This window comes from Rhinatrema bivittatum, chromosome 6 (assembly GCF_901001135.1).
Source record: "Rhinatrema bivittatum chromosome 6, aRhiBiv1.1, whole genome shotgun sequence".
NCBI classification, from domain to species: domain Eukaryota; kingdom Metazoa; phylum Chordata; class Amphibia; order Gymnophiona; family Rhinatrematidae; genus Rhinatrema; species Rhinatrema bivittatum.
The window spans coordinates 298,499,272-298,521,795 of NC_042620.1; the positions used below are offsets into that span (position 1 = coordinate 298,499,272).

The 22,524-nt window shown below is 42.5% G+C and overlaps 1 protein-coding gene across 2 annotated transcripts in view; it reads left to right on the plus strand.

Annotated features, from left to right (window-relative positions):
• The window catches only part of PCDH19 (protocadherin 19), a 258,988-nt gene extending 237,979 nt beyond the window's left edge, over positions 1-21,009 (plus strand). For both annotated transcript variants that reach the window (XM_029607436.1, XM_029607437.1), the window contains exon 5: positions 19,463-21,009. In XM_029607436.1, the coding sequence (XP_029463296.1) occupies positions 19,463-20,049 (587 nt within the window). In that variant the 3' untranslated portion in view covers positions 20,050-21,009. The remainder of the gene's footprint in view (positions 1-19,462) is intronic.
• The last annotated feature ends 1,515 nt before the right edge of the window (positions 21,010-22,524 follow it).

Sequence of the window (22,524 nt, forward strand, 5' to 3'; positions counted from 1 at the left end):
CTACTGTGACTCCAGGCCGCCCCAGCCATTGCTGAGGAGCAGAATCGTAGCAGGTTCTAGAGAGAACTGAGGTCTGTGCCTCTAGCCAGAAGACTGTTGAGGGGTGAAAAAGGAATAAATATTGAGAAAAGCCTCGATGGCTCTGAGGAAAAGCTTATGGCACTGTAGACCCAGTTGGGGGCAGGTCCCAGCGGACTGGGAAGCCACAAAGGGGGATGAGAAAACTGCTGGGTAAAGCAAAATAAAAAAGTAAAATGTTTGTAGCTGCTGTACCGCAAGCGACCCTCGTATATACTCCAGCATCCTTTTCTGTTGGCCTTTTACAAGGAATGACAGCCTGCTAAGATTCAGGGAAAGGATCTTTTGAGAAAGGATTTCTCACATGTTGGTAGATGTTTTGCAGGTCCATACACACACACCCCCACCCCCAAACACACGTGCGCGTGCACACACACACACACAGCCATTGAGATGAGGCTGATTTTTTTTTTGTTAACGAACAAGAAAGGAATTGTTTGGGCCATTGTCTTTCATGCTATTGGATTTCCATGCCTCTAACCAAAGTCTGTATGAATCCTGCTTTCAGACTGTCCATTGAAGTGAGACACAATAAGCTGTGATAGCTCTAGAAAAAAAAACAATACAGTAAAATAAATGAGCCCTCCATAATGAAGGCATCTTACGGACAAAGCAGATCACAGCATATTCAACCAATATACACTTTTAAATGCAACTCTAGCTGTTCTATTATCCTCCTCCCAGCTTCTGTGTGAATTTTTCTTAAAATGATGTTCCTGTGGTGTTTCCGTTCCAGTCTGTGCTGATGGCATTTTTTTTTTTTTTCACTCTGACTTCATGTTTATATTTTGAGTTTAATGAAATGAGCAGGGTGACAAATGGGAAAAGAGCATCAAATCAGACTTAAAGAGCTCCCATCAAACCTCGGAAAATTCAAACCAAAATCCAAGCACGAGCAGAAGGGTTTTTGCCTTCTAAATTTTGCATCCACATTCATACTACCCCTTATAGACCAGCTTTTTCTGTGCATGGCACTTTGCATCCACGACATTTTAAAGGCCCTCTCCCAGTCTCAGTTTGAGTTCAGGGAAGCAGCAGCTGAGGTCACATAGCGCGGGGCTCTGCCATGGATCCCCAAGCATCCCAGTCCTGTGCTCCAACTGCTTGGATACAAAGCCAGTGGGAAGGAAGGGCAGGGGCTGTGTGAAACCCTAGAGAACTCTCATTTAACCTGTCTTGCACCTTTTTAGAATAAACTATTATGCACAAACCTCCCTGTCACAGAGTCTTTAAACCACTCCAAGTCAGGCTCACAGGGACCCCGAGGCAAGTTCTACAGGCCAAGTAAAGGATTTGACTTCGCTTCAGCACTGAAACTAATTTGGGTTGCTAAGAATCCTGAGAGGACTGAGCTCCTCTCGTTCTAACCTATTTTCATTCTGGCAGCGTGCGGTTATGAATTTAACTGCATGACAAGCGATCCTGCAGTATTGCTACTTACTAGTTAGATAAAAATACCCAATCCAGACGTCAATGCTGTCTGCTTTAAAATGAAATAGAAACGAAACAAAACTATTTTACTTCTATTTTCATGTGGCAAATACATTTTAGCTGCCGAGGCTTGCTGCCGTGGCCCTTGTCACCGTGTAAGCTTGCAGCCCCAAAGTTTCACTCGTCCCGAATCAATCGCCAAACCTTAGTCTTAGCAAGAACGCCATGCAACACCTGACTTGTCTTTTCTTTCTTTTTTTTTTTCAACAAGCCGATTATTTTCTTTGCAACTCATATTTTATTAAATTTTATGCAGGAAAAGGGAGCATGTCTTCTACATAATTCAAATAAGCCTATTATTTGCTACAGGCAGATCGCCATGCTGCCAGCTTGCAAAGTGCTGATGAAGGTCTGCTAGCATTTTCTGCTTACTAGCAAATGCGCCCACATACTTTATTGTACACAGCAGTACTGCACAAGTGTGAGCAGGACACCTGACCAGTTTAATAGCCAGCAAAACAACAAAAACCAAATCTCATTTCTCCAGCAATCCACATGATGAGGGCATTTCCTAGGAGCAAAACAGTCTGGAATATTTCAAGAGAATAATAAGCAGCCTCGCCTCACCTGCAGTCCTGTTCAAGGAACACCTGAAGGGGAAGGGAGTCCCTAACCTCACCACGTGCTATAGAACTTTCCAGAAGAAGCTGGGCTGGGACAAGTGGAACCCCCGCCGCCAGGGAGCACATGGGAGCAGAGTTATTGGCGAAGGAGTCCGGCGTGCAACATGTTATGCTGGTCTTACGGATATCCGGAGCCATCTGCAAGCTGATCCATGGCACCAGCGAGCAATTTCTGCAAAGCTGCCAGGCACGGACCCAGAAGATGCTATATGAAAAGCCATAGAGAGGGACCTGCCTGTAAGAATATTCATTCCCACTAGAGCCCGGCATTTACAGAGGTAGCACCATCCCCGGTTCTGGGAAGGCCCTTTTGCAGAGGACTTTATAAATACAAACGGAACCAGCTGTGACATAATTACAATTGCAGCATTATTTCTATTTGCTATAAATAAAGTGTATTTTGAATAAAAATAAATAAACTGCAGTATTCATGCCCACATGGGACCATATTTTTTTAAGCATTATTCATGGAAAGAAACTTGAGGAAATAATGTACTGTACAGAAATTCTACCTGCAACTCTCCCAGCACTTCCTTATGCCACATTTGCCTCTGTAGGCTTCAATGATGCCCTTAATTTAATACAGAAATATTTATTTTTCAGTCCAAAAGATTGCCAAATCAAATTCAGTGGTACAATAGCAAATTATAAGGCTTGGGTGTGAGTTATTTTGTAGGCAATAACAGGAGCTCAGCTCTCTGCATGGTGGTGAAATTATCCTGCTGCCGGGTTTCCTCTTTGCATCCGAGTCATGCGGACAGAATCTCCGCGGGATGAGCAAAGGCCTCCAGCTGGTGGAAGAAAACGCAAATCTCGCAGGTCTCGAAATTCGGCAGCAGTTCTATGGCATCTTTGCATAAAACTCTATTTGACTTAGGGAAATTTTCAGACAGCCCGAATGGGCTGAAGTCTACGCCATGTTTTTACCCGAGTATGTGTTGCCCGCAGACGCCTGCCTACGTTTTTTGAAGTGGATCTGTGCGTAGAAATCTCCTTTGGAAATTCACCAGTGTGTGCGGAAACAGGGCTGACCTGCGCGCACCGAGCGTCGCCTGCGCTAGAGCGGGTGTGACTCTGGGCATGTCTTTGGCCGTGCTTGCTTTCAAAAATGGGAACGTATGCGCATACATTGTGTCCCGCCCCCCACCTTTGCCACCCAGACCGTCCCTTTGCAGCGTGACGAAAGTAGGTGCCAAATCAATTTTGCATGCAATTTTATGTGCACAGCACCCATCCCCGGCAATCTTTGAAAGGCCATTTACTCTTATAAAACCTGGGTTTATGCACGTAAATCCTTTTGAAAATTAGCCCCAGTATATACAGGAGGTAAGCTCTGAATTGAAAGTCTTAGTTTTAACTCTATGCTTAAATAAGGCAAATTAGTTTTCTAATTTTAGTTATCTGAGTGAATATTAAGTTTTGCTCTGATATTCATTTTCTTCTTCATTTCACTTTTTGCATTTTGCTTTTCAATCAATTTGTCTCTCAAATCCTGTCTTCTCGTTCTCTGCTTTCTCACCGCACTGTGCTGAGATACATTCCTGGTCGACAATTACAAATAACATAGCCAGATCCAGCTTATAAACCAACTCTGCCACATGCTGACGGTTGGAAGACAAGCTGCACCTGCAGAAAACAGGAAGATGTGCAAGAGGGGTATTGATAGGGAAAGATTTATCATCTGGTGCAGGCCTGCACAAGGAGCAAACACCGAAAAAGCCGACAGCTGTAAACTAGAACCGGAATTATGAGGAAACTGGACCTCCTCGCTTACAGCCGTCTCCTGCTGCAGCCTCTTTCTCCCCCTGCCTGGCTGCTCTACCCCAGTCTGTTCTTTCTTCCCCCCCCCCCCCCCCCCCCCCCCCCCCCCCCCCCCCCCCCCGTATCTCACTCTCCCCCCTTCTCTGCCCCAAAATGTTTCTTTCCTCCGGCTTCTTCTACCGACCCCTTTCTATGCTTCCGTCCCTGCTGTTGTATCTCCAGTTGCTCACCCACTCCTCTTCCCACGGGATGCTGGCCTCTTGCTTTATCCCTGCCCACCTGCTTCCTCACCAGCACCCTCTGCTCCATTCCCCCTTTCCTGCAGCCCTCTTCCCCCTCCCTCCCTGCCCTGATGTCTGAGGTGACAAGATCAGTGGAAACTCTCCCATGCGCCTCACTGTCAGATTTGTTTGGCATGTGGGGCCGCAGAGGGAAGCTGCGGGAAGAAAGGCAACCAGCAGCTTGGCAAGAGGGAGGAATGAGGAAAGTAGCAGGTGTTGGCGGTGAGGGAGGGACCAGGGGCGGATCGCAGTAAAATAACATTCCCCTCCTTTGAAAGATGGGAGGGGGGCAAAACAATCTGAGCCTGTGCCACGCCCGTGATGAAAAAAGGGTGCCCCCTTCCTTCCAGTAGACCGAGTCCTTGCAGTTTGAAAGGTCAGGTCCGCCGTGGCCTGACCATCCCGTCAAGGAAGGCCTTTTAGTGGGGAAGCCACTTTCCTGTGGCTCTGCTGCAGTCTCACAGGACATTCATGGCCTTGGGGATTCTCCTGGAGGATTCAGATTGGATGGCATTTTGTTTATAATATTTGGTTATACAAATGTCTCTCGCGCCCAGCGTTTATGTATTGAAGCTGTGCACAGCATATTAGTGCATTTCTTGAAGCGTTTGCAGGGAGAAGCAGCTCTAGCAATGTAAGGGGGGGACATTATTGCGAAAGGCAGCTCAGTGAACTATGGCGCGCACTTTTCTCTCTCAGACTGGTTTGCAGGGGAAAGGTTGGATGGCTCAGCTTTTTCCCCATAATGAACACAATGAAGGCGAAAGTATTGCCAGCCGTGACTCTGCATTCACCTGCATGTTTCCTCTGTGCTAGTGAATGGAAGCAATCCTCCACCTTCAGAATCACATTCAAAGGCTGAGATCCACCGTGCACCTTGTGCCGCTGCTGCAGAAATTGTAGGCATTTGACAGCAAATATTCTGTGTATTGTTCTAATACTTCCCAGCATTCGATTCTGTGATTAAAGTGACCACTGAAATGAAAGTAAATGGGGTTGTCGTTTTTTCCAAGAAAAACAAAGACCAAGCCTCATTTAATCTTCCCATTTGAGCTATTACCTGAATTGCATACCCCAACGTGTTCCTCAAATCAAATCTTTGATGCAATCATACAGTGCTAATTGCTGTAAAACTTTGAATTTCCATTGGAAATGCGATGTTTCATGGCAAGTAAAACAGAATCACTACCATGGCTGTACTGATTACTGAGATGAGCAACCACAACATTTAAGCAGGGCCAGATTTAAAATGTTGGCACCCATAGGTGGAGAGGGGGGGTGAGATCAGAGCATGCACGTAAGTGAGAAGCGGGTGCAGGACCACAGAGTTTCCTCCTGGATCCTACCCTTCCCCCATGCAGGTCTTCCCCTCATCTCACCTCCTCTCTACTCCTCCAGCAGGGACAAACCTGTTAGCAAGGAAAGCAGTGTGAGCAGCAGGGCCATCACAGGACCCACGAGTGCATTCCGGTTAACAGGCCCTGCTTTGATTTTCTTTCTCTTGCTACTGTAGTTGCTGCAGGCACTGACTGAGGATGACAGGACCACATGGCAGCACGGTGGCTTCCAAATTTGCCTGTGCCAAAATCTGGGCCTGCATTTAGTAGTTAGCGGTGTAAGTGGATCGGAAGGACGTAGTGTTCTTGCATTGTAGAATATTTAGACTTCCCACAAGAAAAGAATTTCTGTATGGAATAAGGCAGTCAACCCTTTGGAATCTCTATTGAGCTCCACAGATCTCGGCAGGATTTTGCAGTTTCAGCAAGGCATCTGATGTACACCACGGCGCTGTTTGCTGGAGGCAAGCTCCATGGATTCCAGAGGCCGCATTTAGGGCTTTTCACCTACTCCAAACACAGACATTCAGAGCCTGTTTGCTTAGTGTTGAAAGGTTTTCATTGTCCTGTTAAACAGCATATCGATCATAAGAAGGCACATTTTATGCTGAAAACCTTAAAGGATCCTGGCCTTTCTTGTTTGAAATACTATGTCTAGTTATTCCCCCTGGTGCCAAATCCTGCGATCATCTGATGCTTTTATGTTACTGGCTCCTATGGTAAAATGAAAGAGAGAGGCCTGAATTGATCCAGTGAGGGGAGCTAATATATTGCGGCAGTCACCATTTGGTATTCGGCAGCATGCCCCCAACTGTTGCTTTATAAATGAGCACTTTTCTACACAGTGTGTGAAGAGGCTGAAAGGAGACTGTTCTTTTCCTTGCACTATTTAAAATGACCTTCTCAAACTTATGCAGATTCCAGTCATGGTCGTACAATTCAATGGCTGAAGCAGTCGGCTCGATCCATTATGCGGAGACAGCACATGAAATTGCCGTTTGTCTTACATGTTTTCCTTTGGATAGATAAATATTCAGGTTAAGAGCTTGGCAAGATTTACAAGTTCTAGGCATTAGCTTGACTTATCAACTTTCAGCTTGATTCTTGGACCTATGATCTGCTATATATTTATTGTAATTTATTTCCTGCCCACTCAACTATACGAGCTGCAGTTCTTTCAAAGAATAGCATTCAGGAAGATGCTCTGATAAATTTTGCTTTTTTAGTACAAATGATAGGTGCAAACAGTAGGAACCTTGTGGTTCTTCAGGGTCAGGCCGTGAGGAGAACCTTCTTGCAGGCCCTAATATTGTACACTAACAGGCTTTAATTAATTAATTAAGTTTAACCCCCTTGTTGGTTAGGCAGGATTGAGGTACCAGTCCTGCCTGGGTTACTGGATTATTTGTTAGTCATGGTCAAACAGATGGTGTAGCAGACCAACCAATGGGAACCTTCACAGCGTAGGGCTGACTAGTCCACTCTAAATGGGAACAGCCCTTTACGTCACTTGGCACTATGAGCAGCAGCAGAGGAAAAACACGCCCAACTTTCAGGTGAGGAGAGAAGAAAGTGTGAATACAATTCACAGCAGAGTTAGGGGAAATCACAGCTAGTTGGGCTAATGCATTGTAGTCAGCTCCAATCCTCAAGAGCCACAAACAGGCCTCAATTTCAGGATATCTGCAGTGAATATGCATGAGATAGATTTGCATGCACTGCCTCTATTGTATGAAAATATATCTCATATATATATTCATTGTGGATGTCCTGGAAACCATTCCTATTTGTGGCTCTTGAAGACTGTAATTGGCCATCCTGAGCTAATGGAACATAACTTCCCTTCTGTTCTTTCTCCATAAATTATCAACTGCTGTTATCATAAGAGTTTCAGATCATTCAGCCTTTATGTTGAGTGTTTGGTTAAACTCTCAATAGGAAATGGAGATCTTATGAGATGACAATCTGCATTATCCTCCCAAGTGTAGGGCTTCCCAAATCTATCCCGAGGATGCCACAGCCAATCAAGTTTCATGGTCTTCACAATGAATATGCATGAGATAAATTTGTATACATATGAGATAGATTAGTATATATTGGGTCTTCAATGAATCCAAATTTATCTCATGCATATTAATTGTGGAGTTCCTGCCATCCGAACTGGCAATGGGGTTCCCAGGTCAGGTTTGGGAAGCACCATCTTAGGGGCTTTTGTAGTAGCTCCGTAACCTAGTAACTGGAAGGTAGATTGGAACTCTCCATACTGGAAAACCAGGAGCCCAGCATAGCAAGTACTGTGTCTTCAGCTTCATTCTGCAGATTGGTCATAGTAACAAAGTGTTACTTCCTCTTGGGTTCTCACTGTAGACATATGTCAGAGATCTCCCAGGATTAACAGCAAAGGCTTAAAGGCATAGATATTTTTGCAAAACAAGATTCCAGCTTGTTTAAGAGCATGTGGCAATAGGGCACTAATGCTGCATAAACAAAAGTGTTACAATTTTGCCTATAATGGAGACTTGGGGATGGGAGAGGTCCTGTATCTCTGGTGAAAAATGGATATTTTTGCTAGTCAATTATAAAAATTTCACCGGCATGCATAATTATGAATTGCTTGTCATGTTTCTTTATTGCATGGACCTTAGGACTGAAAATAGTCATTGGACCGTAGGGTTTATGAGTCTGAAGTGCTGGGAAGGTTGCAGCACATCTACATACTTCTCCCAGCTATATCAGTGGTAGACTTAGGAAGTCGTCACAACCCATCTTGGGCCTGGGCTGCTGCCACCTTGTGATTGTCAAGCAGCCGTCCAGATACTGGGGAGGTTTCAATACATCTGAATACTTCTCCCAATTGCCTCAGTGGAGTTAGAGAGCACCCCAAACCCTTGTGCTTCTAATAACTGGCCAGGAGATATGTATCATAGCATTACCTCAGGTTGGTAGATTTGTTTTTATTTCCTATGGTTCTAATATATCTATTCTTCATGACGATAATCCTCCCTATTATTACTCCTTGCTGCAAACCTCAACTAACATCAAGTCTACTGTCCCCCTTCTCTACTTTCTTCACCTCACAAGGCATTCTGTCTTTTGCCCAGTGTACTGTTCTTGAGCTTCAAAATTGTCTTTCATCTAGCCATCTCCATTCTCCTGATAGCATCTCATCCTAGTCACACCTCCACCTCTTTTCTCCATATACTTCTTCTCCTCTCAGCTAGAGAAATGAATCCCTATCCTGGCCCTCCAAGGTAACTTTCATCCCATCTGTACACATCAGACAATTTCCTTTCCGATCTTATCCCTCTCCCTTTTCTTCCTCTCTCTTCTCTCCCTTTCTCGTGATCCCTGTGGAATGCCCACTGTTTCCAGCCAGCTGCCTAGATACCTGAATTCTTTATTCCTCTGCATTTCCTTCTTCCCAGTTACATATCCCTGTTTTACTGTAACTTTTTTGCTCCTTCTGGTTGTTAATGTTACGATACTTTTTTTCTTGTAAAACCGATATGATATGACCTACATCATGAATGTCGGTATAAAAAGGCATTAAATAAATAAATAAATCTCTCATACTCTCTAACTTCTCACTTTGACTGAGACTTGGCTTTCCCCTGAGGACTCTGCTCCAGTTGCTCTTCTCTGTACCAGAGTTTATCTTTTCTCCCATATACAGTAGGCCACAGTGGACTGTTGCTGTCCACCTTCTGTGGGTTTCCACCCCTTCTTACATTAATTATACTTCTTTTCTTCTTTTGAGGCCTACTCCATCCACTTATTCACCCCATTGCCTCTGCAGATAGCTGCCATTTTTCAACTGTCTGATAAATCTCCTTCCTTCTTTCTCACTGACTTAACTCCTGGATTTCCTTCTTCCTTAAACCATCTTCCCCTTCCCTTATAATGGGGGACTTTAATCTCCTTGCCAATGACCCCTCTGATTCTTATACCTCACTACTCCCTTCCTTAACCTCCTCGTTTAACCTTCAACTCTGCTGTACTGCCCTACTTACCAGTATAGCCACTACATTGACATAGTCCATCCTTCCAAATGCTGCTTCCAAATGCTGTTTCCCAGATTTCTCAGACCATCATCTGATAACTTTCACAATAAAACACCCTTCCCCACAGCTTGGCTAGTCACCACCAACCCCTTCAGGAATCTCCAGGCTTTTGACTTTTGTATCCTCTCCATTACTGCTCATCTTGCCTCTCCTCCACTACATTGTCTGAGTCAGTTGATGCAGCAGTTTCTTCTTACACACTATACTGTCTTCTGCTCTACATACTCTTATCTCTCCCCTTATCCATTTAGTAAGGTGCATCAAACTCAGCCTTATCTTGCCCCCAAAATTGCTTCCTAAGTACCTGTACCTGTTCTGTGGAGCAACTCTGGCTAATATCCTGTTCCATGCCTACTTCATACATTTCAAAATCATGCTGGCCTCCTTCTAGTTAAAATTACTATGTCCATCTGACAATCTCTTGCTTCCAACCCTCGCTGTCTCTCTGAACATTCTCTTCTCTCCTCAAACTGCCTTCACCTCCCCCCCCTCCCTTTCACTCTCTGCCCAGACTATGGCTGACTATTTCCATGAAGAGGTTCACAAAAGTAGTCTTGAGTTGTTAACAGATCACCTTTATCTCTCCTTCCCCACTTAATTCCTCTTCCCTCCCTCTAGCTCCTGTTACCCTCTCCTCATTTTCAGAAATCACAATGGAGTAAACTGGCCATCTTCTCTCCTCCTTCTTCAAACTCACTACTAGTTTCTCTGACCCCTTTCCCTCCTAGCTCCAGTTTTATTTTTCCTACAGTCAACCCTTCCATCTATCTGATCCTCAGTCTATCACTTTCCACAGCAACTGTTCCCTTTGGCTTCAAACATGTTGGGATCACGCTTTCATTGCATTCTTACATTATAAGTGCAAAGAAGCTTGACATTTAATGAAACTCTCTATTATAACATGTTGAAGATCCCCAATGCAGTTCTCGAAACATGGTCTCATGTTGGGATTCCTGGGAGAAGTTCAGCTGCAAGCTGCAAATTAAATTTTTATTTGAATTTTAAAAACACAAAAAGTTTGTTTACAGATTCACATTCATCGATGATTATTTATAAGGCAAAAGAAGGTTAATTAAGCAGAAGTACCTAGTATGACTGGTGAAGAATTATATGATATCATTGTAGCTATCATTTTGAAGGCTTAGTGATATCCTTCATTTCTTTGACACTCTTTAGTTGGAAGTACAAAATTCTCGAAAAAACCATCATTGAATCCTTCTTGTCCTGCTAACTATCATTCTATCTCTGTCCTTCATTTCTCATCCAGACTTCTCAAACCTGCTGTTCCCCTTCGCTGTCTTGACTTTCTTTTATCTCAAACCATTCTTAATCTTCAGGCTGATTCTTTACATTCCACAGAAACAATTTCCAATAATGGCTAAAAGCAAAGGCCTTCACTCAGTCCTTATCCTTGACCTATCCACTGTTTTTGAGATGTTGATCATCACCTATTCCTTGATACTCTATTCTCACTTGGATTTCCGGACTCGGTCCTTTCTTGGTTCTCATTTTACCTCTCATACTTTTAGTGTGTCCTCTGGTGCATCCTCCTCTACTGCCATCCCAGTATCAACTGCTGTACCTATGACTATGTCCTAGGCCCTCTTTTCTTCTCTCTCTCTATTCTGTTTCCCTTGGTGCTCTGATCTCCTCCCATCATTTCAATGTCATCTTAATGCTGATGACTTCCTGATCCATCTCTGGATCAGGAATCATTGCTGCCTGGATTTCCACCCACCACCTTAAACTTTACAGAGGCAAGGCAGAATTCCTCATCTTTCCCCTCAAAGCCACTTCCTCGCTTCTCCCATTCTCAGTTTCTTTGGATAACATTGCCATCATCCCAGTCCCCTCAGCCTGGAACCTTGGGTTCATCTTCTACACGTATCCAGAACACCAAAATCTGTCCCGTCTTATCGGAACACACTACCAGAACTTTTATTCACTCATTAACTTCCACTTATACTGCAACCTACTCCTCGCAGGTCTCCCAGTGAACATCTCTCTCCACTACGCTGTATCCAAATTTCAGCGGCATGACTTATCTTTCGATAATGTTGCTACACTCATATAACCCCTCTTCTCAAGTCACTGCATTGACTCCTCTTGCTCATTTACAAGCTCCTTCTCTGTGCCACTCCTCACTACCTCTCATCTCTTACCTCTCCCTACAACTCTCCTCTTCAGTTTTGCTCATCTGACAAGTCACTTCTATTTATGCCCTTCTGCTCCACTGCCAACTCCTAATCCATGCTTTCCAACTTGCTTCACTGTACACTTCCTGAGTTTGTGTGTCACACTCCCCCTCTGGCCTTCTTCAAATCCAGTCTACAAACCTACTTTCTACGGCTGCTTTGGAACCTTAACCCCAGATTACCCTGCTTACAGCCTTATTTATTAGAGCCATTTCCTTCATAAATGAAATTCCAAAAGTCTCTTTTGCCCTGTATGTTTCTCTTGATTAGACCGGAGGTTTTACTGAGAAGGGACTATCACTTATGTGTTTTTGTACAGTGCTGCATGCACTGAGTAGCACTATAGAAGTGATAAGTAGTAGTAGTAGTAAAAGTAGAAGGGCCAGGAACTACATCATATATTTTACAACTAGCAGGCCGATTCAGTAAAGTTCGCGAGAGAGTGGATGAACGCCCGCTCTCCCGGCGCGCGCGCACCGGCCACTCGCCGGTGCGAGCGATTCAGTATTTCAATTAGGTGGTGCGGTAGAAACAGGCAAAAGGAGGTGCTAGGGACACTAGCGCGTCCATAGCGCCTCCTTTTAGCCCGGAGCGGCGGCTGTCAGCAGGTTTGACAGCCGACGCTCAATTTTGCCGGCATCGGTTCTTGAGCCCGCTGACAGCCACGGGCTCGGAAACCGGACGCCGGCAAAATTGAGCGTCCGGTTTTCAGCCCAACAGCTGCCGGCCCATTTAAAAAAAATTTTCTTTTTACTTTTTTTACCCTTCGGGACCTCCGACTTAACATCGCCATGATATTAAGTCGGAGGGTGCACAGAAAAGCAGTTTTTACTGCTTTTCTGTGCACTTTCCCGGTGCCGGCAGAAACTAGCACCAACCTTTGGGTAGGCACTAATTTCTTAAAGTAAAATGTGCGGCTTGGCTGCACATTTTACTTTCTGTATCGCGCAGGAATACCTAATAGGGCCATCAACATGCATTTGCATGTTGAGGGCACTATTAGGTGCCGCGGATTGGACGCACGTTTTCCGCCCCTTACTGAATAAGGGGTAAGGGAAAACGCGTGTCCAAGAGCAGGTTAACAGTGCGCTCCGTCGGAGCGCACTGTACTGTATCAGCCTGAAAGTGAGCTACAGGAGTGCCCAGAGTTAACTGATGTTAAATAGATTCTCCTTATTTTTTTTAATTTTCTGGAATGTATGCTTCCTGGTTGTGGTCTCCCATCCTCCATTTGCACCTGCAGTCATCTGACCTTGTTATCACACCTCTCGCTCTCTAGCTGGTCACAATCACCAGCTTTTCCAGCAAGACACTGACACATAGGCCCAGCTTCTGCAGGAAATTTGATTCTTGCAAAAATACTGTTTCATCTCGCAAATAAATTACAGGGTCAGCTTCCATTCCAGTCTGTTCTGGCTTCCATTCTGTGTTCAGCAGTCTGAAAACAAATGACTAGACACTTGTCCTTAACAGAGAGAAAATACAAATGCTGAGGACTCTCAAGCCCTCTGGCTTTATGGGCAATAAAGCAAAGAATATGTAATTCCAGAAGCAGAAAGACGATGTTGCCTGCCAACCAAAGGCAGCTGTGAACCTCTGCACTACTGTGCACATACCTCTCTTTCTGGCCAGAGCCCTGAATTCCAGGCCTTTCTTGCAGCCAGCATTGCCGTGACTTCCCTTCAAAGAGGACCGAGCTCTTCCTATCTCAGAGAAATATCTGACATTTAAAGGCATGGCTTGCGTTCATGCTTTTAAGCATAAGCACTTTTTGAATCCACTGATTCAGTGTTAGCTTAAGTTGTTCCTGTTTTGGTGCATTGTGCTACGTGAGCTGCATTTTTAGTCTTCCTCCTCACACTGGAGTGTGGCAAAAATATAACTGGATCTAGCCAGCTGAGCTGACAGGCACAGATGTACAAGGCATGTGAGTGAGCTGTCTTCAGGTGGACAGAAGGAAGCAAAGGAGAAGCGGAGAGTGCAGTTTTAGCTAATGTTTATAACTTTGTATACCCCCTGAGCTGGTTTCAGAATGGACATGATAGAAATATATTTAAATGAATGCACTGTGTGCACAGACAACACTAGAAGCAGAGATTTCTATTGTTAAGATGCCTCTTAGAAATGCACAGTTTTGGGGTTTTCAACTAAAGCTCTAAGAAAGAAACATGAAATAAATTGAAAAGGAAAAGCCAAATGAATAGTTAATGAGTGGCTAGTGGCACACCAGTATTGTGATTATGTTGAGGATGACCCCGTATTTAAGGATTGTATTGTTCCCATTTGCTGTGCTTGAGCTGAGAGAATCATTTTGCTTGCTTAGGCAGTACAGACCTTCCAGTTTTAACTTTATTTTGAAATTGGGGTATCATACCTGAAGTGATTCCGAGACCAGGACAAAAGGTTGTTCATTAACACATTACAACTGATCTTTGATCTCAAATCTATGACCTATTTCTCAATAACCAACAAATTGACTTAGCAAAGAAAGTTCGCAATCTCGGAGTAATAATTGACAATGAACTAAACCTCAAACAACACATATCTTTAAAGGTTAGGGAAGGTTATGCTAAACTCATGATACTCAGAAAACTGAAACCATTATTATCCTTACCAAACTTTCGTACTGTACTCCAATCCCTGATTTTCGCCAGCACAGACTATTGTAATGCCTTGCTACTAGGCCTACCCAACACTACAGTAAGACCCCTACAGATTTTACAAAATGCTGCAGCTAGAATCCTCACTGGAAAAAACAAAAGAGACCACATAACAGATACACTCGCCACCCTACATTGGCTTCCCATAGAACAAAGAATACAGTTGAAAGTACTGTGCTTAGTACACAAACTTATCCACGACAATAAAGCAGAATGGCTGAACACGGCACTTAGAGTACATGTCCCACACAGAAATTTAAGGTCAGCAAACAGAGCACTCCTTCCCATTCCTTCTGTGAAAACTGCAAGACTTACCCAAGTGAGGGACCGAGTATTGTCCCTAGCCGGTCCCATATTATGGAACTCCATGCCCGTTGACCTTAGACTCCAGAGCAATCATAAACTTTTCAAAACACATCTCAAAACCTGGCTTTTTATACAAGCCTTCGAGAAAGAAAATTGAGGCAGGCAATTAATCAAGGATATGCGGCATAAAGCACCGAATGACTAATTTAATGCTCCTTACTGAACTAGTTCAACCTATTTTAACTGTAGTCAACCATCAGGACATATTACCATGAAACACTCAATCCCCCAATTAAATGCCTTTTTTGTTACCGAAAACTAATGGCACCCCCTATGTAATGTACGACCCATATTTTTTTGATACAGGTGCCCTATTGTAAACCGTTATGATGGTGAATAACTTAATGACGGTATATAAAAACTCCTAAATAAATAAACCTTACTCAGATGTAGTAAAGGGAACACAAAACCAGCCAAAATGATGGTTGCAATACGTTGATGAGCTCCCTTTTTATTATAATAACATGTGCTGTGTCTCAGAATCTGTTTACTTTCCAAACCTTTAGTTTACTGAAACTAAAATTAGATCCTCCCTTTTTATCCATTTACATAGTTTGGTAGGCATTTTTTTCTGCTTGTCTTTAATCCTCATTTTATGGCAATCTGTCTGTTTTCTTTGCTATAGATGTAACTGATATCAGGAACATAACATAAAAGCATAAGATTTACCATACCTGGTCAGACCAAAGGTCCATCAAGCCCAGTATGCTGTTTCCAATTGTGGCCAATCCAGGTCACAGGTACCTGGCAGGATCCTAAGGGGTAGATAGATTCCAAGCTGCTTATCCCAAGAATAAACAATGGATTTCCCCAAGTCCACCTTAATAATGGTTAACTGACTTTTTAAGTGAAACAGAGGCATTATGATATTCTCTGTTTTATTCTCCACTCCTTTCCTAATAATCCCTAGCATTCTATTGGCTTTCTTGGCTGCTGCTGCAGACTGAGCAGAACATTTCAACTTATTATCAAGGATGCCGCCTAGATCCTTTTCCTGAATGGTGAATCCTAATGTGGAACCTTGCATTGTGTAGCTATAAGTTTGGTTGCGCTTCCCTTCATGCATCACTTTGTACTTGTCCACATTAAATGTTATTTACCATTTAGATGCTCAGGCTCCCAGTCTTGCAAGGTCCTTTTACAATTTCTCGCAATCCTCTTATGATTTAACAACTTTGAATAATTTTGTATCATCAGCCAATTTGATCACCTCACTCATCATTCCCATATCTAGGTCATTTATTATTATGTTAAAAAGCAGCTGTCCTAGTACAGATCCCTGGGGTAGTCCACTATTAATCTTTCTCCATTGAGAACATTGACCATTTAGCCCTACTCTTTGTTTTCTGTCTTTTAACCAGTTCTCAGTCTCGAAAAGATAAGAATTACTCCATCACATGTGGGAAGTGCTATTCACTTATTTGAAAAGTTACTGCAGGGCCTTTGGTGATACAGCATGTTTCTAGATTTTGGGATGCTATGGCCAAAGCATCAGAAATCCTTTGGTGATCATTAAAACTAAAGTGGTCACCAATTGGAGAGTTTCTAGCCAAATGTCCACCAAAAATTAAATGCAATGCTAAGGCTAGGACTTAGCTCAAAACTTGACTTATTTTCATATTTCCCCTTTCCTCCTCCATCTTTGATCCTCCCTGCCTAGACATTATAGGAACCCTCACCAGGCTGAGGGCTGAAGGGGCAGCCTCTCAGAAGTACTTCATCAGCACAAGGGCAACCATGGTAATGGCAAACCCATTTTTTCCCTCCCTGGGCCAACCACCTCTGAGACATGCCCAGGTCCAAAGGACAAGGGGTCCAGCCCTGGCCATAAAAACTCACAACTGTTTTCTGTAGGTGTTTAGGTAGCCATGGAGCTCTACAGGGCTATTGTTTTCAGAGTGCTGTGTCTGGCACCTAATTTACAGAGAAGCTTAGTACCTATCAGATGTCAGTATTAGCAGGAGTAGGCAACACTGCTTCAGATGTATACACATCTCTCTCATGCGTACTCAGTAGGGATATCCTGGAAATCTGAGCAGATTGGGGTCCATGAGGGCTGGAGCTTGGAGGTAGTATAGGAACCCATACTGTTTGGAAACAGGGTACAGGTAAAAGCGACTGTGGCCATTTACATGTAGAACAGAAATAGCAGCTCAGTTCAGATAATATCTAGTTTTATGGCAATTTGTTTTCATTGGTAACTGTATTGCAGGGGTGGGCTACTCTGGTCCTCGAGTGTTACAAACAACTCAGGTTTTCAGGATATCCACAGTGAATATGCATGAGAGAGATTTGCATGCATTGCCTTCATTATATGCAAATACATCTCATGCATATTCATTGTGGATAGTATAAAACAAGACCTGTTTGTGGTTACTCATGGTCCATAGTTGCCTACCCCTGGTGTTTTGCTTAATTTTTTAATAGCGCTGATTGCTGATCTGTTGGTGGTGGAAATGCTTAGTCACTATACTTTGCCACTAGGATTAACCTGTTATATAATATGTCATATCTAGCATTGTCATGTCATATTTTCTGTTTTTCCACCTGAATAAAAAAACTGTATAAATATTAGAACATAAGAACATAAGCTATGCCATACTGGGTCAGACCAAAGGTCCATCAAGCCCAGCATCCTGCTTCCATCAGTGCCAAGTCACAAGTACCTGGCAAGTACCCAAACATTAAATAGATCACAAGCTACTATTGTTATTAATTACCATAATAGTTTATGGATTTTTTCTATAGGAACGTATCCAAACCTTTTTTAAACCCAGTTACACTAACTGCTGTAACTGCATTCTCTGGCAATGAATTCCAGAACTTAACTTGTACTGCGTGAAAAAGAATTTTCTTCAATTTGTTTTAAATGAGATACTTGCTAATTTCATGGAGTGCCCCTGGTCCTTCTATTATCTGAGAGTAAATAACCGATTTACATTAACTTGTTCAAGTCCTTTCATGATTTTGTAGACTTCAATCATATCCCCCTCAGTCGTCTCTTCTCCAAACTGAACAGCCCTAACTTATTTAGCCTTTCCTCATAGGGCAGCCGTTCCATGCCCTTTATCATTTTGGTCAACCTTCTCTGCACTTTCTCCAGTGCAGCTATATCCTTTTTGAGATGCGGTGACCAAGATACGATCTCACCATGGAATGATACAGAGGCATGATGACATCCTCTGTTTTATTTTCCATTCCCCTCCTAATAATTCCTAACACTGCTTTTTTGATCGCCACAGCACACTGGGCTGACGATTTCAATGTGTTATCCACTATGACCCCTAGATCTCTTTCCTGGGAGGTAACTCCTAAGATAGAACCTAAGATTGTGTAACTACAACGAGGGTTATTTTTCCCTACATGCAACTCTTTGCACTTTTCCACCTTAAATTTCATCTGCTATTTGGAAACCCAATCTTCCAATCTCGCAAGGTCCTCCTGCAATTCATCACAATCCGCTTGAGATTTAACTACTCTGCTTTATTTTGTGTCCTCCACAAATTTGATAACCTCACTTGTCGTACCCCTTTCCAGATCATTTATAAATATATTAAAAAGCACCGATCCAGGTACAGATCCCTGAGGCACTCCACTGTTTATCCTTTTCCACTGTGAAAACTGACCATTTAATCCTACTCTCTGTTTCCTGTCTTTTAGTTGACTTGCAATCCACAAAAGGACATCGCCTCCTATCCCATGACTTTTTAGTTTTCTTAGAAGCCTCTCATGCAGGACTTTGTCAAATTCCTTCTGAAAATCCAAATACACAACATCTACCGGTTCATCTTTGTCCACATGTTTATTCACCCCTTCAAAAAAATGTAGGAGATTTGTGAGGCAAGACTTCCCTTGGGTAAATCCATGTTGGCTGTATCCCATCAAACCATGTCTATCTAAATGTTTTGTGATTTTATTCTTTATAACAGTTTCCATGATTTTTCCTGGCACTGAAGTCAGGCTCACCAGTCTATAGTTTCCTGGATCACCCCTGGATCACTTTTTAAATATAGGGGTTATATTGACATCGTCCAATCTTCAGGTACATCGGATGATTTTGATGATAGTTTACAAATGAATTGAAATAGGTCTGAAATTTCATTTTTTAGTTCTTTCAGAACCCCAGGGTATATACCAACTGGTCCAGGTAATTTTCTACTCTTCAGTTTGTCTAGTGACATAGAATGTCACTAGATTCCTATAAGAAGCTTATTTGAACCAAAGTGTATTTTTGAATAGCTTTTACTCTGTAGACCTGAATGCCCTTCCCAGTTCAGGTCCTAAATAAAGTGAAGTTGATAATTTCAACCTAAATCTAAGTTGGCATTCATCCAGATCCTAAAACCACCATCATATTGGTAATCTCTACTCAAGAGCGGTTCATGATAAGAATGGCAAAGAAAACGATTGTTCAGATTCAGGTGCATGGGCAGAGTTGAGTGATAGAAAATTACAAAAAGCACTGTCCAAACTATGATTAGGTAATGAGTCCCCACTTTCTTAAGAACTGTGACGCACTCAGATTTTGAAAAAAAAGTACAGTTAATGTTTGCAAATAATATACAAAATGAGTTTTACATGTTTTTTTTTTTCTGTATTCTCTCCGTAGACCAGAATGAAGGCTTTCACTGTCGGGAAGAATGTCGGATTCTCGGTCACTCTGATAGATGTTGGATGCCCCGCGTCCCTCTACCAAGTCGTACAAAATCCCCTGAGCACGGAAGGAATATCATTGCACTCTCTATAGAAGCTACTACTGTGGATACAGAGCCTTATGAAAACTGTAGCACAAAAAGAACTTTTGCAACGTTTGGCAAAGATGGAAGCGATCATGTGGTCGACGACAGGGCCACCTTGAAAGGGAAAAGGACAGTGGATCCTCCAGTCTGCAGCCCCAAAGTCAATGGCGCAGTCCGTGAGGCGGGAAACGGCTGCGAGGCTGTCAGTCCTGTTACATCGCCCCTCCATTTAAAGAGCTCCCTGCCCACAAAGCCTTCGGGGTCATACAACCCAATGCACTGCCTGGCAAGCCATGACCCGGAGCAGTTTGTGAACAATGGCCCTTCTCGGCCCTTAGAAGCGGAGCCCAGAGGGGCGGACAGTGAAAACGTAATGCATGAAATCAACCCGCTTCTCCAGGAATGTAGAGAAAAGGACTCACCGGGCGTGAAGAGACTAAAAGACATTGTCCTCTAAGCACCACATGTACAGTAAGAAGGATGACTGACAGCTCCAGTACATAGATTTTAAATTGCTTACCAATGGTTCACAAGTTGCTGTATTTAAAGCTTTCCCTAAATGTATTGTTTCTAATGAAGCTATTGTTATGTGACAATCCCTCTTGTTTCAACAGGTGGCAGGGGTGTTCAGATGAAGCAATCTAGCTTGGAATTTTTTTTTATTCTTTTCATTGCTACGCTAAAATGGATATCAATACTATCACCATCAGTTGTAAGAAGTATTATGTATTAAGTATTTTGAATTTCTATATTTTTATATATCAAAATTATAATATAAATTGCCATTATTTGTAAAGAATTAAATCAAACAAATTGTATCCCAACATCTTTAATAACTACTTGTTAACATTTTTGTAGTATAGACAACAAATGACCATTTCTTATGTGCTCTTAAACAGTTAAATGAAATGAGATATAGCCCAACACTGCTAATTGTCCTGTTTGGTCTATTAAAAGTTGCTATTTTGCTGTGGACACCCCTGCGTTAAAAGTCCTTTTGCTCTCACGTGCTATCTGTACTATTACTGTATTTGATATTGCAAATTCTGTCCAGTGATGGCAAAAGGCTTTCAGTGAAAACAAAAGAAATAAACACCCGTAATCTTTGAAACCGGCTCTGAAACTTACAGGTCGCATCTCCCTTTGCAAAGAAAGTGCTTTTGCCCCACTCCCAGGCCCTCCAACTCTCATTTTCACCCATTTAGTGCAATACACAGCTGAGAGCATTACAGTGAGGTATTCCACTCGCACTGTTTTGCTTTACCCGGGTCATTGCTGAAAGCCTGAAGAAATCTGCTTTGCTGATTTCCAAGATCATGCAGAAATGCTTTATGATGTATTTTCCATGGCCTTCTCGGACAAGATGGTACTAGAGTTGCCTAACGTACATAAGGGGGCGTCCATAAATAAAGTGAATTTCAGAACAACATCAAAACAGTAAAGATTCACCTTATTTAGTGACTTGCAGATATATAGATGTAGATATAGATATTTGATATAACAAAAGAGCAGATTTATGTCTGGGGTTTGGAGGTGTTCCAATGACTTTCCAAAGAAATCCACAGAAATGTGTAAAGCTAACATTCTGTTGAAAAGGGTTTTTGTCTTGTTTCACCCACCATGATGTTTCGCTGAAAAATGTTACAACAAAAGACTCAATATACAAAGCTCTTGAGTCATTGACCTCATCTAGGCCAGATTTCTTCATCAATATTATCTCCATGTCATCGCTTCAGTGCAGAGTAAGAATTAAGGTGGTATATGAAGGTACATTATTCCATATTAGTGCTGTCTATCCACTGACTAAGCAGCAACTCACTCATGATATATCCCGTGAACAGACTCTAATCTTTCCCTAGCACAAGTGAATTACGGAATCAGTGATATACAAGGACCTGTCATCTCCATATAAAGTAACTTGGTCAACTAATGGCGTCAATTGAGACCTAAGTAATGGCAGTGATGGAACGTGCTCCCTCAAAGAGAATGGTTCAGTAACACATGTAATTGAAGCCAGTTAAATGATCCAGCCTGTGAACTATCCTTCATTTGAAGCAATACTCCAGAATATTAGGGACTGTAATGTATGTATGTATGCACATACTCTAAAGTCCTTTTCCGCTGACTGTTGTAAAATCTGGTAGGAAAATTAGACAGTAATACAAAGTTAATATTCATTAATCAAACAGAGCTATTTTTAGTGTTCAAAAGATCAGTCCTCTGTTTACAGATTCAGTCATTGTGCTCCACATAAAATACATGTTTAATACGTAGAAATCCAGTAGGGAAAGATGCCTTTAGGGACTCATGTACTAAAGGTTTTTGTAATCATGGGCAAACAGTGCTTTGTGCATCGTCCTCTTAAAATAGATATAACTTCAGCCTGAAGATGTCTGCAGTATATCTGTGGCCAGCTTCATGAATCTTCCCTCTCTTAAATGGTCTTTTTCTGCAGAAAGCTGGTTATTCTTGGGTATATCTTAATTTACTTCATTAGAGAGTGTAAAGCCTAAAGAGAGACCCAAATTGGGTAACTGCCATGATAAAATGCATACCACAGAGGTCAGCATTTATACATAGACATTTTGTGAGACAAGGAAGGAAATGATTTAATTATTTATCTAAATATTTATAGACATATCTACATATGCCATTTCCATGTTTGAAGGGATAGAAAGCAGAATGGCTTTTCTGTTTCTTCAGATAGGAATCATTCATCTCAAGGAAAGGCAGTTGAGTATTCTGGAAGTGCCTTTTGTGAAATCACAAGGTTAGAAGGTGAAGAGATATGAAATGCCAGTGAATTAAACAAATCCCTACTACAGACAAAATGGTCAGTTTGACCTTTCTACTCATGACCAAATGATCCTGTTTGCATTATTGTCTTGGGAAGAGATTGATTTCATAGCCTTTCAGTGTTTCTCTCCCTCGC